Genomic DNA, 13207 nt, shown 5'->3' with positions numbered 1-13207 from the left:
TGTCTCTAGCACTATCAAACCTTGCCGCCTGGAATTCCCATCCAGAAATTCCAACGGCGCAACCTCTGGTCGAATTTCGACACTTACATACATCCTGGACGCTCATTCCAAAGATCGAGACGTGGGGAGCCGAACCGACGCCACGAAGCCGACCTGAGCTACGTCAATCCCTCGCTCAAACAGTCTTACCGTGGCGCCGGCCCGTTACAGACAAAGAACACTTCCACGAGACCGGCCCTTTGACAACAATCCAATACAGCATTCCTCTGCCCGTTTCGTCCCGGTAACCGGCGGCGCAAACAACATCCCATCATGGACCCAAATACCCCTTCGCGACCGCCCGATTACAGCCTCCCCCCCTACGACGACCGCGACGACGACACTCCCACGGGACGCTCCAATAATCCCGCCGCCATTCGACTACTGACTTCAGTGGAGGAGCCCATCATGGACAGAGCACCGTACGTAACACCCAGCGCGCCCCGGCAGTCGACATCGACACCGGTCAGCGCCAAAGCCGCATCGCGACCCTTTCATTCTGCTTCTACTACTCCCGCTTCCGCTTCTTCCATTCCTCGCCTTCGGCAGGTTCACAAGACGCCCGACTCGTCGCCCAGCCTCTTCCCGCGCCCTCTATCGCTGCGCAGGAACAAGTCGGACGCTGCAGACCCGGTACTGTCGACACCAGACCACCTCGACGCATTGAGGCAGCAAGAGGAGGGCCACCCGAAGTCGCCCTTGTCTCCGGCACCCATCTACACGCCGCGCTCAAGTGGCGTGAGCGTTGTCGACTTTGCTGATGCCCAGCGCACCTCTCGCATACCGGTCCGATCCACTACTGTAAAGTTACAGAAGAGGCAGAGGCCCGACTCCATCAGGGAATCACAGCTTCGGGACAGTCTCCCGACCATACCAGAGGGTCCCTCACTGCGGAAAAGTCAACTGCGCAAGTCCTCGAGCTGCCCTGCTCCCCCGCTGTCAGATGATTCTACCAATAGCACAAGCACAAGCTCACATGAAGAGACCAATAGGCCCCGATCCAGCCGACGATCCTACGCGTCGTCCATCATGTCCGATCGCTCCGCGTCCATTCGAGACCCCCCCAGCATGCCGCCACCGGACTCGACTTACGTTCCCTTCCAAGGACGTGACTATGCCCGCGAGTACGAGCGCACCTACGAGCAGGAGTATCAGGACGACTACCCGTACGAGTACCAGTCAGGACGTCAATCACCGACGAGGACATATAGCCCTTCGCGCCTCTCCTCGGACTTCACAAGACCCCCTGCTTCTGGAATATACGAGCCCTCAGACCTCAATGGCAGCCCCAGACCGGGAACGCCATCTTCCAGATACGGTGGAAGCCCTAGACGACCCCTTCCACCCGCGCCGCTATTCTCGACTGGTGCGAACCGCAATTCGGCCGCTTTCGCCGACGATGCCACAGTCTCGATCCCTCTTCATGACGCCGACGACGTATTCGGACCGGAAACCGATATCAGCGAAAGTCAGCCCATGAGAGAATCGTACATGTCTCAGGACCAAGTCACGCTCAGTGAGGAGGAGACGGAAACTGACATCAACGAAAAGGTCGAACACTACGGTCCGGCTCCGGATGGTATGCAAGAGCGCCGAGGTGTGCGCGCACCGCAGATGTCTAGAAAGGAGGTCCAGCTCATCAACGGAGAGCTGGTCTTGGAGTGCAAAATTCCCACAATTCTCTACAGTTTCTTGCCTCGTCGCGACGAGGTCGAATTTACTCACATGAGGTACACAGCCGTCACTTGCGACCCTGATGACTTTGTCGAACGTGGATACAAGCTCCGCCAGTCCATTGGCAAGACTGCTCGCGAGACGGAATTATTCATTTGCGTCACCATGTACAACGAGGACGAGTTCGGCTTCACTAGAACCATGTACGCCGTCATGAAGAACATTTCCCACTTCTGCGCCCGTTCAAAATCGCGCACGTGGGGTGACAATGGTTGGCAAAAGATTGTCGTCTGCATCGTGTCCGACGGCAGAGAAAAGATTCACCCTCGCACGCTCGACGCGCTGGCGGCGATGGGTGTCTACCAGCACGGCATCGCCAAGAATTACGTCAACCAGAAGGCTGTACAGGCCCACGTCTATGAGTACACTACGCAGGTCTCGCTCGACTCTGATCTCAAGTTCAAGGGTGCCGAAAAGGGCATTGTCCCTTGCCAGCTGATCTTTTGTCTGAAGGAGAAGAACCAGAGGAAGCTCAATTCACATCGCTGGTTCTTCAACGCTTTCGGCAAGGCCCTGAACCCCAATGTGTGCATCTTGCTTGACGTTGGTACCAGACCCGGCGGTACATCCCTGTACCACCTGTGGAAGGCTTTCGACAACGACTCGAACGTTGCCGGTGCCTGCGGAGAGATCAAGGCCATGAAGGGCAAATTCGGAGTGAATTTGCTGAACCCGCTCGTCGCCTCTCAGAATTTTGAGTACAAGATGTCCAACATTCTTGATAAGCCTCTTGAGTCTATCTTTGGCTACATTACCGTCTTACCTGGTGCGCTTAGTGCCTACCGATACCACGCTCTGCAGAACGACGAGACAGGCCACGGCCCTCTCAGCCAGTACTTCAAGGGAGAGACACTGCACGGTCAGCATGCGGACGTGTTCACGGCAAACATGTACCTCGCCGAGGATCGTATTCTCTGCTGGGAACTGGTCGCCAAGCGCGGCGAGAGCTGGGTCTTGAAGTACGTGAAGGGATGTCACGGTGAAACGGATGTGCCAGGTAAGAAAGCATTACGAAATCGAAACTGTCCTTGACTAACACAGCACTAGACACTGTTCCTGAGTTCATCTCGCAGCGACGTCGTTGGCTCAACGGTGCCTTTTTTGCTGCTGTGTACTCACTCGTCCACTTCAAGCAGATCTGGTATACCGACCATACAATCACTCGCAAGATCCTCCTCCACATCGAATTCATCTACCAGTTCCTGCAGCTCATCTTCACCTACTTCTCACTGGCAAACTTCTACCTGACCTTCTACTTCGTTGCAGGCGGTCTGGGCGACCCCTTGGTAGATCCATTTGGCCACAACGTTGGTCAATACATCTTCACGGTCCTGCGGTACATTTGTGTCTTGCTTATCTGCGCGCAATTCATCCTTTCACTAGGTAATCGGCCTCAGGGAGCAAAGAAGCTATACCTCTTCAGTATCGTCGTGTACTCTATCATCATGATCTATACCACGTTTGCGACCTTCTACATCGTCATCCGTCAGCTGAAGGAGAAGGACAACCCCGAGATCCACATGGGCGAAAACGTCTTCACCAACTTCATCGTCTCGATTCTCTCGACCATCGGCTTATACTTCATCATGTCCTTCTTGTACCTGGATCCCTGGCACCTGTTCACCAGCGCAGGTCAGTACTTCATGCTTCTGCCGGCCTACATTTGCACTCTGCAAGTCTATGCATTTTGCAACACGCATGACGTTACGTGGGGTACCAAAGGAGATAACGTCATGAAGACGGATCTGGGTGGCGCCATCGGAAAGGGCAACAGTGTCGAGCTTGAGATGCCGTCGGAGCAGCTCGACATCGACTCTGGCTACGACGAGGCGCTCCGCAACCTCCGCGACCGCGTCGAGGTGCCCCCTTCGGCCATCTCCGAGGCGCAGCTGCAGGAGGACTACTACAAGAGCGTCCGCACCTACATGGTGCTCTCCTGGCTCATCTGCAACGCCATTCTCGCCATGGCCGTGTCTGAGGCGTATAGCGACCGCGGCATTGGTGAAAACTACTACCTTGCCTTCATTCTCTGGTCCGTGGCGATTCTGGCGCTCTTCCGCGCCATCGGCTCCACAACGTTCGCCGTCCTCAACGTTGTTAGCATGATTGTCGACGGCCAGGTGCGCATGAGCCTCAAGGTACCCAAGTGGATGGGCGGATTTGGTGAAAAGGTCAGCGAGAAGATGAGCAGCATGTCTAGTAGTGTTGGAAGCAGCGTCGGCGGGAGCAAACTCAGCAGCGTGTTCAAGCGTTGATTCCGCTGTTACCCCCCGGTCCGCTATTGGTGCGACATTGTCGGCGCTTGCTTCTTGCATCCACTTTGCTACATAGACACAGCGTTGGCTTCCTTTCACTATTCTCGACGAGAGTCACGAGATGATGGGCTTGACTTGCAGCTTTTTGAGGCGTTTTTACGGCTTGTTTTTTGAGCTTGATTCTCCTTCATCTCCCTATTGCGAAAAAAGTTGCAAGGAGGTAAGTTTGGGACTGTTCATTGGTTGTTTTCCTTCAGAGATATCACATGGGTTTTTGCGTGTTTTGCCGTCTTGATGAGACGAGGTGAGAGAGATGTTGGGATTTCTGGGATTGAGACGCGTTTTTGCTGTAATGAATGAAAGGGAATGTGTATATGCATTAGATCCCAGTGTCACGGGATAGGAAGACGAAGCAATGCCGACGATGTCGATGGAAACATGTCACAATCACAAAACAACGACGACACGACGACCGTTTTTCTGTTTTGCTTGCATGAAGACATGGAATTGGGAAGAATTGAAAGAGTCATGTGTAGATAGATGAGATTAGTACGAACAAAAAATGAAGGAAACAATGTCTCGAGGCGGGAAAGTCGCCCGAGAATAAGCATTGTTTCTTCTTTTCACGATACCATTTTTCTATCTTTTGGTCACTATTCACTGTGAATGATGTAATGAAGTTTGAGCAACATGGCTGGTGATCTGGTCTCATTGGCATCGTCTCTCCCCGGACCTCCCCCCACCAAAGACCGACAGAAAGACCTGTCCATGAGGAATTGCCCTAGGGAAAATGCGATATGTTGAATCGTGGCCACGGGAAATGAAGACTGTCGATTTCCATGATTCAACCGCAGTTCCGGAGTAGGCGAAAGACGTCACTGCTACCCGGAGATCACCAATCATACTCCTGACTCGTTCGATACTGGGTGTGATGGCAACAACTACTAGGAGACTTTGGGAGTGAACGTCGTTGGGGAAGAATTGTTTTGGATTGACCCATTGTGGGCTGATTGGAAAAGACTTTTGGGCGAGAAGATATTTTGCAACATACCTTCAAAGTACGGAAGTAGTCTGAGTATGGATTTCAGACTCTCCAGTCGACATCCGACGATCCTTGTAGTCAAATTCAGCCGGTATACCTACCCAGTGAACAAAACGACATTTCATGGCAGACTGGGGTGCCCTTTCCGCCGTTCTATGTTTCTAACAATTGATGGGCATGTTGAAAAATCCGTTTGGTGGTGTTTTCTTGGCGAAAGGCACATTGAATGACGTATATCAAAGGTACCGAATTCATCGGCTCCGGCCAGGCAGTACTCAGGTCATCCCATGCCAGAAACCTCCGGCGGAGACTGTTATTGATAGTATCGGGATGTAGCTCGAAACAGCCTCGTTAGAATCATCGGCGAAAATCCCGGCCGTTGATCGGAAGCGCGCCCCCACAGCGGCCTCCGAAAGACAGCGCCAGAACAGGGCACCCGTTCTTACTCCTACGGCAATATGCGCCACTATCAAAGAGCCGGCTAGATTTGAAGAAACTAGAGAATAAATTACACTTGGTCGGTGGATTGAGCGAGGGAATTCATCATCATCTCCCACAACCCGTTCACCGAATCGGTCCCGTGACGGAAGCTCGCTGTGGACTGCATGTTCACACTGAGCATATTTTCCCCGAGATGACCAGCTCAGGTAGTACTTGTAGGTTTCAGCTGGCCTTCTTTCTTGGAAGCATCAGAAGCTTTTGGGGCTGTGCCGAAGAAAGTTTGTTGTTTTGGCTTGCGGTCACTAATCATCATGCGGCCTGAGATCTTTTTTCACCCACTTTGATCAGGGACATTGTAGGAGCCATGGAGTTGTGGAAACTTCATAGCATTGTTTATGATCATTATTGGGATGGCATTGATCAGGAGTCTACAAATGGATTGGACTCAGACTTCACTCATGCATGTTGGACTTGTTATTAGAGTGTACTGTCATCGTGTCATCTCAAGGATAGAGATGAAGGGGCAATGATGGAAAAGCATTGGGTCGGTTTTCAGTTCATTGCATATCGCTGGCCATTATATGTTTGAGCACATGCCGAGAACTTTTATGAACTCGCTATTTCTTCCAGCATACATATACACTAGGTAACCACATGTATTGAGATCAGATCAGTTATTGGTCTACGAATGATAGCTACTTGAGGCAGCCGACGCCTCGATATGGTGGATATACGCAGAGCCTTCAACAGCTAATGGTGGCGTCAAATTGTTGTGATCGTGTCATCGCCCGTCTTCCTATCAGTCCTTATGGCACTCGTATTCGCTCCTTTGACGTCCAGGCTGTTTTTGACTTGTGCAATCCCCGAGGACGCCACGACACTTTCGGAGTGGTCACTAGTCTCTTCATCCGTGGGTCCAGCATCGTGCTTTTTGTCCCTTTTCAAATAGTAGTGCATAATCCAGGTGAACACAATCAACGCAATGGCGCATCCCAGACAGAACGAGAAGCCCTTCCTGTACCTCGGAGACTCCACCGTCGGGAACGTGAGCAGGGGGGTCCACGCGGTCGAGCTCTGCGACAGCAAGTTGATGAGCACCAGCGTAAAACTTCGTTCTTCGGGGCTGTCTCGCAGAAGATTGTTGACCCAGCCGTGGAACACGGAGGATAAAGCGTTGGACCAATACATGGTCGCAAACCCAAACCATAAACCGCCTTCCGGAACGGTCCAGATTGTCAAAAAGATGAGACCGACGGCATTCAGAACCGAACAGATTGTGATGGACCAGGCCGGGCCAAGGAACATGTCCGAGGCGAAGCAGGCGATGAGCGTGTACGCGATACCCAGCGCGGGGGAGATTGTACCCAGCTCGTTGATGCGCGCCGCGCTGTACCGCCCGAGGCTTTTGATCCAGAGCAAGTAGGAGCCCGTGTTCTTGTGGATGCCCGCATTCCAGAACAGGACGTCGGTCGCGATGACGAGCCAGAAGCGGAATCCTAGGAGGGTGCGCTTGACGTGGCCAAACTTCATCTTGCCGTGCAGGACGTGGCCGTGCTTCTCGAGACGTTCACGGGCGGTTTCAATGTCCTTGTCGTTGACGCACCACTTGTTGGGCTGATCGACGGTGCCGGGGATCACGAAGAAGCCAAAGATGCCGACGGGGATGGTGATGAGGGCGCAGATGATGTACATCCATCGCCAGCCTTCCATACCTATAGCAACTCGTTAGCAACAAAAATCGGATAAGTCGTAAGCGAGCGAGCTTTGGCAACGTTTCTCTTACCGTGGACTCCTTCGAGCGAACTCGAAGCGCCGGCTTGGATGAGACCGGCCGTCAATGTACCAGCAGCGAGGCCGGTGTAGAAAATACCACCCCGGCGAGCAATTTCGTGCCCTCTATACCAGGAGCCTACGCTATCGTCAGTAGCGAGTATCAAACGGCCGCCAGTCTCTCAATCATACCAAAAACATAATGCATTGCAGGGAAGAATGCGGCTTCGAACCAGCCCACCATGAATCTGTAAGCAGCCAACTCTGCATAAGAGTGGACGCGGTACTGCAGAAGCGTGAAAACTCCCCAAAGAATATCACAAATCGGGATGAGATACTGGATTGGAACGTAGGTCATGATAAATCTTGAGAGTGCTTGTTAGTAAATGCCAGTACTAAGCAGAGGGTTTTGAGATCAGGGGTTCATACAAGAACGGAATCTGGCCCAAGACCGATCCCAGAGTGAACAGCGTCTGGAGCTGGACGAGCTCGTTTCCGTAAAAGCCGAGGTCTTCCTTCATGCCGGCGACGTAGGCATTGTTCAAGTTGGACTGGTCGACGTATTTGACCCAGTAGCCTTTGGAGGCCCAACATCAGCAACAACAACAGTTGAAAAGTCCAGATCGGATCAGATTATACCGAGGACCGAATAAGGCACGAGAAGAAGATCAATTTTTGTGATCAGGCGTCTCTCTTCCTTTGTGTCGTCTGGAGAGAACCATCTCCACTCCCACCACCTGTCTCTCGGGACCGACTCTTTCAGAGCAGATGACATGCTTGGAGAATCTTTGAGTTACCCTGCCAGAAGTCGCTAGGATGAGAGCAATCGGGTTTCGAGATACCCATTGTTGCTCAGCGAGGGAAATTCAGCGCACTAATAAAAGGATTGAAGTACACGGTTCACAAGCTCTGGTTCCAAATAGGCCCTCACCCGGAACTTGTCCGCCATTGCGCAATTCTTGCCAAGTTCATTAAGAGCGATAGGCTCAGTGTTACATTGGAATCTTCACACATTGGGTCCTGCTGGTTCGGCCAAAAGTCGCAAAGTCAAAGGACAAGAGGGCGGTTGGGAATGCCAAGGCACCAAAAGGTTGCGATATCGGTAGAGGACTTTATCAATCAGGCACAACCGTGTCTGGATTGGCAGGTCATCCTGCAATTGGCGGACGAAAACCAGGCGAGGCAATGGTGTGCTGAAACCCCACAATGGTGATTGACAACCTTGCTTTGACGTCTTTTGAACTTGGAATCTCATTTGACGATTCGACTGTTGTATATGACAGCCTGGATAAGCCCCCCATAGCGCAAAGAGTCTGGGTCCTGCGTTGAAGATATGGATCATTCGATGATGGAGGCCAAGTGTCAGTCTATCTCGAGGTGAGATCAAATCACGTCGATTCTTTAAAGCCTATTATCAACGCAAATCGTTTTCTACCTCAACTCCGACTCAACGTGCAAAGACAGGCTCACGCCGACGGGCGGCACAGTCACAACTTCGGTAGCGTTCATCTTGCCACCTCTAAAGGCGTACGTGAAAGTCCATCCAGACCCGGCACCTCCGTGCTCGCCCTTATTGTTGACTACCACGATCCCGCTAGACACGGCTGGGTACTTCTTCACCATACGAACCACGGCATCTGTCGCCGCATCCTGGGGGCTCATTCCCCTCCGCATGCTTTCCACGGCCTGGTAACAGGGCAAGAAGCGCATCATAATGTCGCCGTCGCCCGTCGCACCGCACGCCCCGACATCGCCGTCAACATAAGAGCCGGAACCCGTGATCGGCCCGTCGCCCACGCGGCCGGGCACCTTGAATGAGGCACCGTTGGTCGACGTACCCGCCGCCATGATCCCGTTCGCGTCCAGCGCCATCATGGAGATGGTATCGTGCGACGCCTGCGCCGAGTTCGGCGCGATGAGGTCAAAGTAGCCGGACGAGCTCGAGTCGAGCGCCACGGGCGTGTACGGCCCGCACGCGGCTTTGGGGTCCGGCTTGACGTTCTGCCTGTAATTCGACTGGCAGTTGCCGCGCTGCCACTCGGCGCACCGCGCTGCCGAGGCCGCGGTGGTCAGGTTCTCGGCGACGAAGCCGTTGTCGAGGGCGAACTCAGTCGCGAAGTCGCCGGCCAGCATGGTGTGGGAGGTGTACTCGAGCACGTGGCGGGCGACACCAATGGCATTCTTGACGCGGCGCAGGGCGGCGACGGAGCCGGACTTCATGGTGACGCCGTCCATGATCATGGCGTCGAGGGTGGTTTCGCAGCGCTCGTCGGGGGAGCCGCCGAAGCCGACGCTGCCGTCGCACTGGTTCGCCTCGCAGGTCGCGCAGCCGATCTCGACGGCGTCGAGGGCCGAGGTGCCCGGCTTGATGAGCGCTTGGTACGCGGCGTCGGTGGCCGCCGTGAAGGGGCCGCCCCATGTGTTGATGACCATGGGAAACCCCGGCGACGCTTGGCCGAGGACGTGCTGCCCGGAGAGGAGGGAGAGGATGAGTGGGGCGGCGAGGACGCGGGGGGAGCGGCGATCCGGCATGGTGGGCGGATATCCGGAGGTGATGCCGGGGGCTTAGTGAGATTTGAGGGACAGACTTCAATGGCTCGAGTGCATGAGCTTGGCGGCTATTTGCCAGAATGAGTGACGATGGCGTAAGTGAAATGAGACGGGACTGGTTGGCCGGTTTGTGGCGGTAGTCTTTAATAAGAGCATATTTAGAGCACGGTTGCTCAAACCGCCGCGCCGGTGTTGTTTTACCCCGCGCGATAGGCTGATGTGCTCCGATAAACAGGGGTCCGGGGAGCTTTAAGTGCTGGCTGGGTCCGGACCGGATGGAGGCTGGCACTGTAATTGATACCACGTTACTTTCGGGTTTGCCAAGCACAAGCCAACGCTGCGTGGTATCAACCTTCCTTTCTGAGCATTATGATGAGGCGGTGGGTGCCGCCAAGGGAGGACTTTGAATCTGATGGCGGCGGTCAAAATTGAACTCAAAATTGTCTTCTAAATCTTGTCTACTTGACCGAAAGTTGTAAACTCGGCCGATAGAGACTTCTTTGGAAACTGCGGTGCTGAATTAGCAGATAGGCACCAGATGATCTGCTCTTGGGATTGTCTTCAAACTGCATGCATTCCGATCCGAGGCTAAGCTTGCAATAGTCCTGCGCGCGAATCCTATAGCTTTGTTCATAGTATATCTACGCAAAAGTCTTTGACCGCATCGAGGACACGGCGTATGTGCTCCTCCCCATGAGTCAAGTTCAGGGCGAGGAATCCACGACGCCCAACGTATACCCTTTTGCTGAGAAGGTAAAAGAAGAAAAGTTCCTGCAACGTGCCTGCCAAAGGACCCTGGAAGTGCAAGCCAATGGCACTCCCAAAGCCAGTGAGCTTGACAATGGACGCATCCTTGGACCCAAATATCACACGCAACTCGTCACGAAGCCTGTTTCCCAGCTCATTATTTCTCTCGAGGGCCTCCCTTGACAGGAGCTTCGTAGCCGCAACACCCGCCGTCATGGAAAAAACGTTGTTGTTCCACGTCCCCGAGTGGAAGAGGCTCCGCGGCGCCTGCGGGTCGTACAGGGCCATAATGTCCTTGCGCCCGCCAAACGCGCCAAACGAGAAGCCTCCGCCAAAATGCTTGCCGATGGTGGTCATGTCTGGCGTGATGCCGTAAATCTCTTGTAGGCCGCCGTAGTTGAGTCGCGAGGTGATGACCTCGTCAAAGATGAGGATGGCGCCGATGCGTGTCGCTTCGTCTCGGAGGAATTGGAGGAATTCTTTCGATCCCTCAATCATTCCGGCTGCTCCTTGCATGGGCTCCACAATGATGATGCCAATGTCGTCGGTCATTTGCAAACGGGTGTACTCGACATCATTGTACCGACCGTACGCAAATTCGTGAGGAAGAATCAACGGGTTGTTGTGCGTGAAAGATAGGGTGCCGCCGTGATAGCCATCTTCAAACACCAAGACCTGATTATGAAAAGCATGATTTAGTAAAAGGGCCGGCTCGGAGGACCACAGCTGCTGACCTTCTTTCGTCCGTTGAAATGCAACGCCGTAGCAATCGCCATCGTATTCGCCTCCGTTCCCGAGTTACAAAACCTAATGGCATCGACACTCGGAAACCTCTCGACGAGCAGGCCAGCCAACTCGCCCTCTTTGGGACTTGGCCCGCCCAAGGTGAAGCCCGACTTGGTCACGCTATGAATGGCAGCGATGATGTCCGGGTGCGAGTGACCAAACATCCCGGCGCAGTACTCGGACACAAAGTCGAGATACTCAACGCCGTCTACGGATGTCAGGTGACAATCGTGGCCTCCTGAGAAAGCCAAGGGGAACGGTAGGTAGTGGAGGACAGATCTGGTCGTACCTCCAGGGAGTGACCCCGAAGCGGTCTTGTTGACTTGGCGCGAGCCTTGGTTCTCTGCGGCGTACTGGTCGACGTACGCATTCAGTTGTTGTTTAACCTTGGCCGCGGGATGATCCGCCTCACCATCTTGTTGGTGTTTTGTCATGGTGCTTGGTTGTCGGCCCTCGACGAGTGCTAGACGTTATGTCGAAGAATCCTTGCTGCGAATAATAGGGCAGACGAGAGAGCGATTTTATGCCTCTTCAACCAATTCCTCGTTCAGATACAGACGACTTTTCCCGCGGGACCTGGACCGCTTCTATTTGTGTAGTGTGTTGTTCCTGGGTACTGGGCGGTAGATAAGATGAACCCCGCTCGGGTATGCGACATCGGGAGGCCGAATCATGCTCGGGATTTCTGGCCGGCCGATTTCTCGGGAAAGAGCAAGACTCATACCCGAAAACCGAACATGTGTTCCAAGCGTAGGCTGACTGCATCCTTTGCATACGTCGATCCAGTCGCCCATAGGGTCGAATTCCCCTCTCGAGAGCGAAAGTGCTCGGTATACTTGGTTGGAATGTAACTCGGCAGCTGCTTAGCGACATGCGTTGGGTGTCAGATTATGTGCGGTTCATCAGTGTGGGAGGGAGGCCCAGGACTTGAGCCAATGGTTTTACACGAAATCGCCCCGGACCCATGCGTCAAACATGTCGTTTTCGCCAAGACTTGCCGACTCCCGTTTGCTTGCTTTTACTGTGAAGAAAGTAGACTTGTTTCCTGTATTGACGAAGAGAGACATAGAGACTACTCTTCTGTTTGCGGGTGTGGAACTGGAGGAAGCTCGACGCCGCCTCTATACTGCTTTTGAATGTAACTCTATATATTCTTTCTGCCTTTTGCCCCAACTGTGACGTATTCCCTTCGCAGAATCACAAACTCATGCACGCTCAACGCTACGGACTTATCATAATGCATCGACTTGATGGCCTCACCAAATCTTGCGGCCTCACGCATTCTCATTGTTTGTCCCCTTATTTCTCATTCTTACCGCCCTCCGAGTCTGTTCCTAGTAGCAGTGCACCACCGCCAACGGTCCAACAGCAACCATGACGAGGGCCATGCCCAAGAACGCGGCGCTGGGTCCCGTGGTAGCCACGAAGTTGTCTACCAGTGCAATGTCAACGGCACTAAGACCGCACCCGACCAAATTGTACTCGAGGGCCTAAAAGGTAAACTATATCCCGGCTATTCTGGCCGTGAGATTCGCTCACCAATTGAACAAGATGGAGATTGCAGATGTCACCTACGTAGAGACAGGTGATATATCGTCATTATGATGAAGAGTCAAACGGTACCCCGCAAATAGGAGGGGCTTTTGCAAGAGGTCTTCGTTTAGTGGTCGTGCCATTCATGATTCTAGTTACCTATGTCGATCTGCGCCCACCCGATTTAAGTCCCGCACCACGTTTTTCAGTAACATGACGGAAAAGTTTGATTTGGCTTGAAAATCACCAATCAGTACCTTGACAGGTAAGAAAAAGACAAGGTTTTGTCAATACAGCGATTCATTGACAA

General features: G+C 53.4%; 4 protein-coding genes across 4 annotated transcripts; 1 reads left to right on the top strand and 3 right to left on the bottom strand.

Moving 5' to 3' along the window:
* Positions 1-312: 312 nt before the first annotated feature.
* CORC01_02534 (chitin synthase) lies at positions 313-4028 on the top strand (the record flags this gene model as incomplete). The annotated part of the gene is made up of 2 exons (XM_022614184.1): positions 313-2770; positions 2821-4028. 2 exons carry the CDS (start codon positions 313-315, stop codon positions 4026-4028), a joined length of 3666 nt encoding a protein of 1221 aa, XP_022479396.1.
* Positions 4029-6273: 2245 nt separating this feature from the next.
* CORC01_02533 (major facilitator superfamily transporter) lies at positions 6274-8056 on the bottom strand (the record flags this gene model as incomplete). The annotated part of the gene is made up of 5 exons (XM_022614183.1): positions 6274-7223; positions 7295-7420; positions 7474-7646; positions 7711-7858; positions 7921-8056. The coding sequence occupies 5 exons, from the start codon at positions 8054-8056 to the stop codon at positions 6274-6276; spliced, it is 1533 nt and encodes a 510-aa protein (XP_022479395.1).
* Positions 8057-8712: 656 nt separating this feature from the next.
* CORC01_02532 (asparaginase) lies at positions 8713-9813 on the bottom strand (the record flags this gene model as incomplete). The annotated part of the gene is made up of 1 exon (XM_022614182.1): positions 8713-9813. The coding sequence occupies one exon, from the start codon at positions 9811-9813 to the stop codon at positions 8713-8715; it is 1101 nt and encodes a 366-aa protein (XP_022479394.1).
* Positions 9814-10461: 648 nt separating this feature from the next.
* CORC01_02531 (aminotransferase class-III) lies at positions 10462-11798 on the bottom strand (the record flags this gene model as incomplete). The annotated part of the gene is made up of 3 exons (XM_022614181.1): positions 10462-11253; positions 11313-11572; positions 11654-11798. The coding sequence occupies 3 exons, from the start codon at positions 11796-11798 to the stop codon at positions 10462-10464; spliced, it is 1197 nt and encodes a 398-aa protein (XP_022479393.1).
* Between the last annotated feature and the right edge of the window lie 1409 nt (positions 11799-13207).

The sequence above is a fragment of the Colletotrichum orchidophilum genome (assembly GCF_001831195.1).
Source record: "Colletotrichum orchidophilum strain IMI 309357 chromosome Unknown Scaffold_14.1, whole genome shotgun sequence".
Taxonomy (NCBI): domain Eukaryota; kingdom Fungi; phylum Ascomycota; class Sordariomycetes; order Glomerellales; family Glomerellaceae; genus Colletotrichum; species Colletotrichum orchidophilum.
This window is presented reverse-complemented; position numbering and strand designations above follow the sequence as displayed.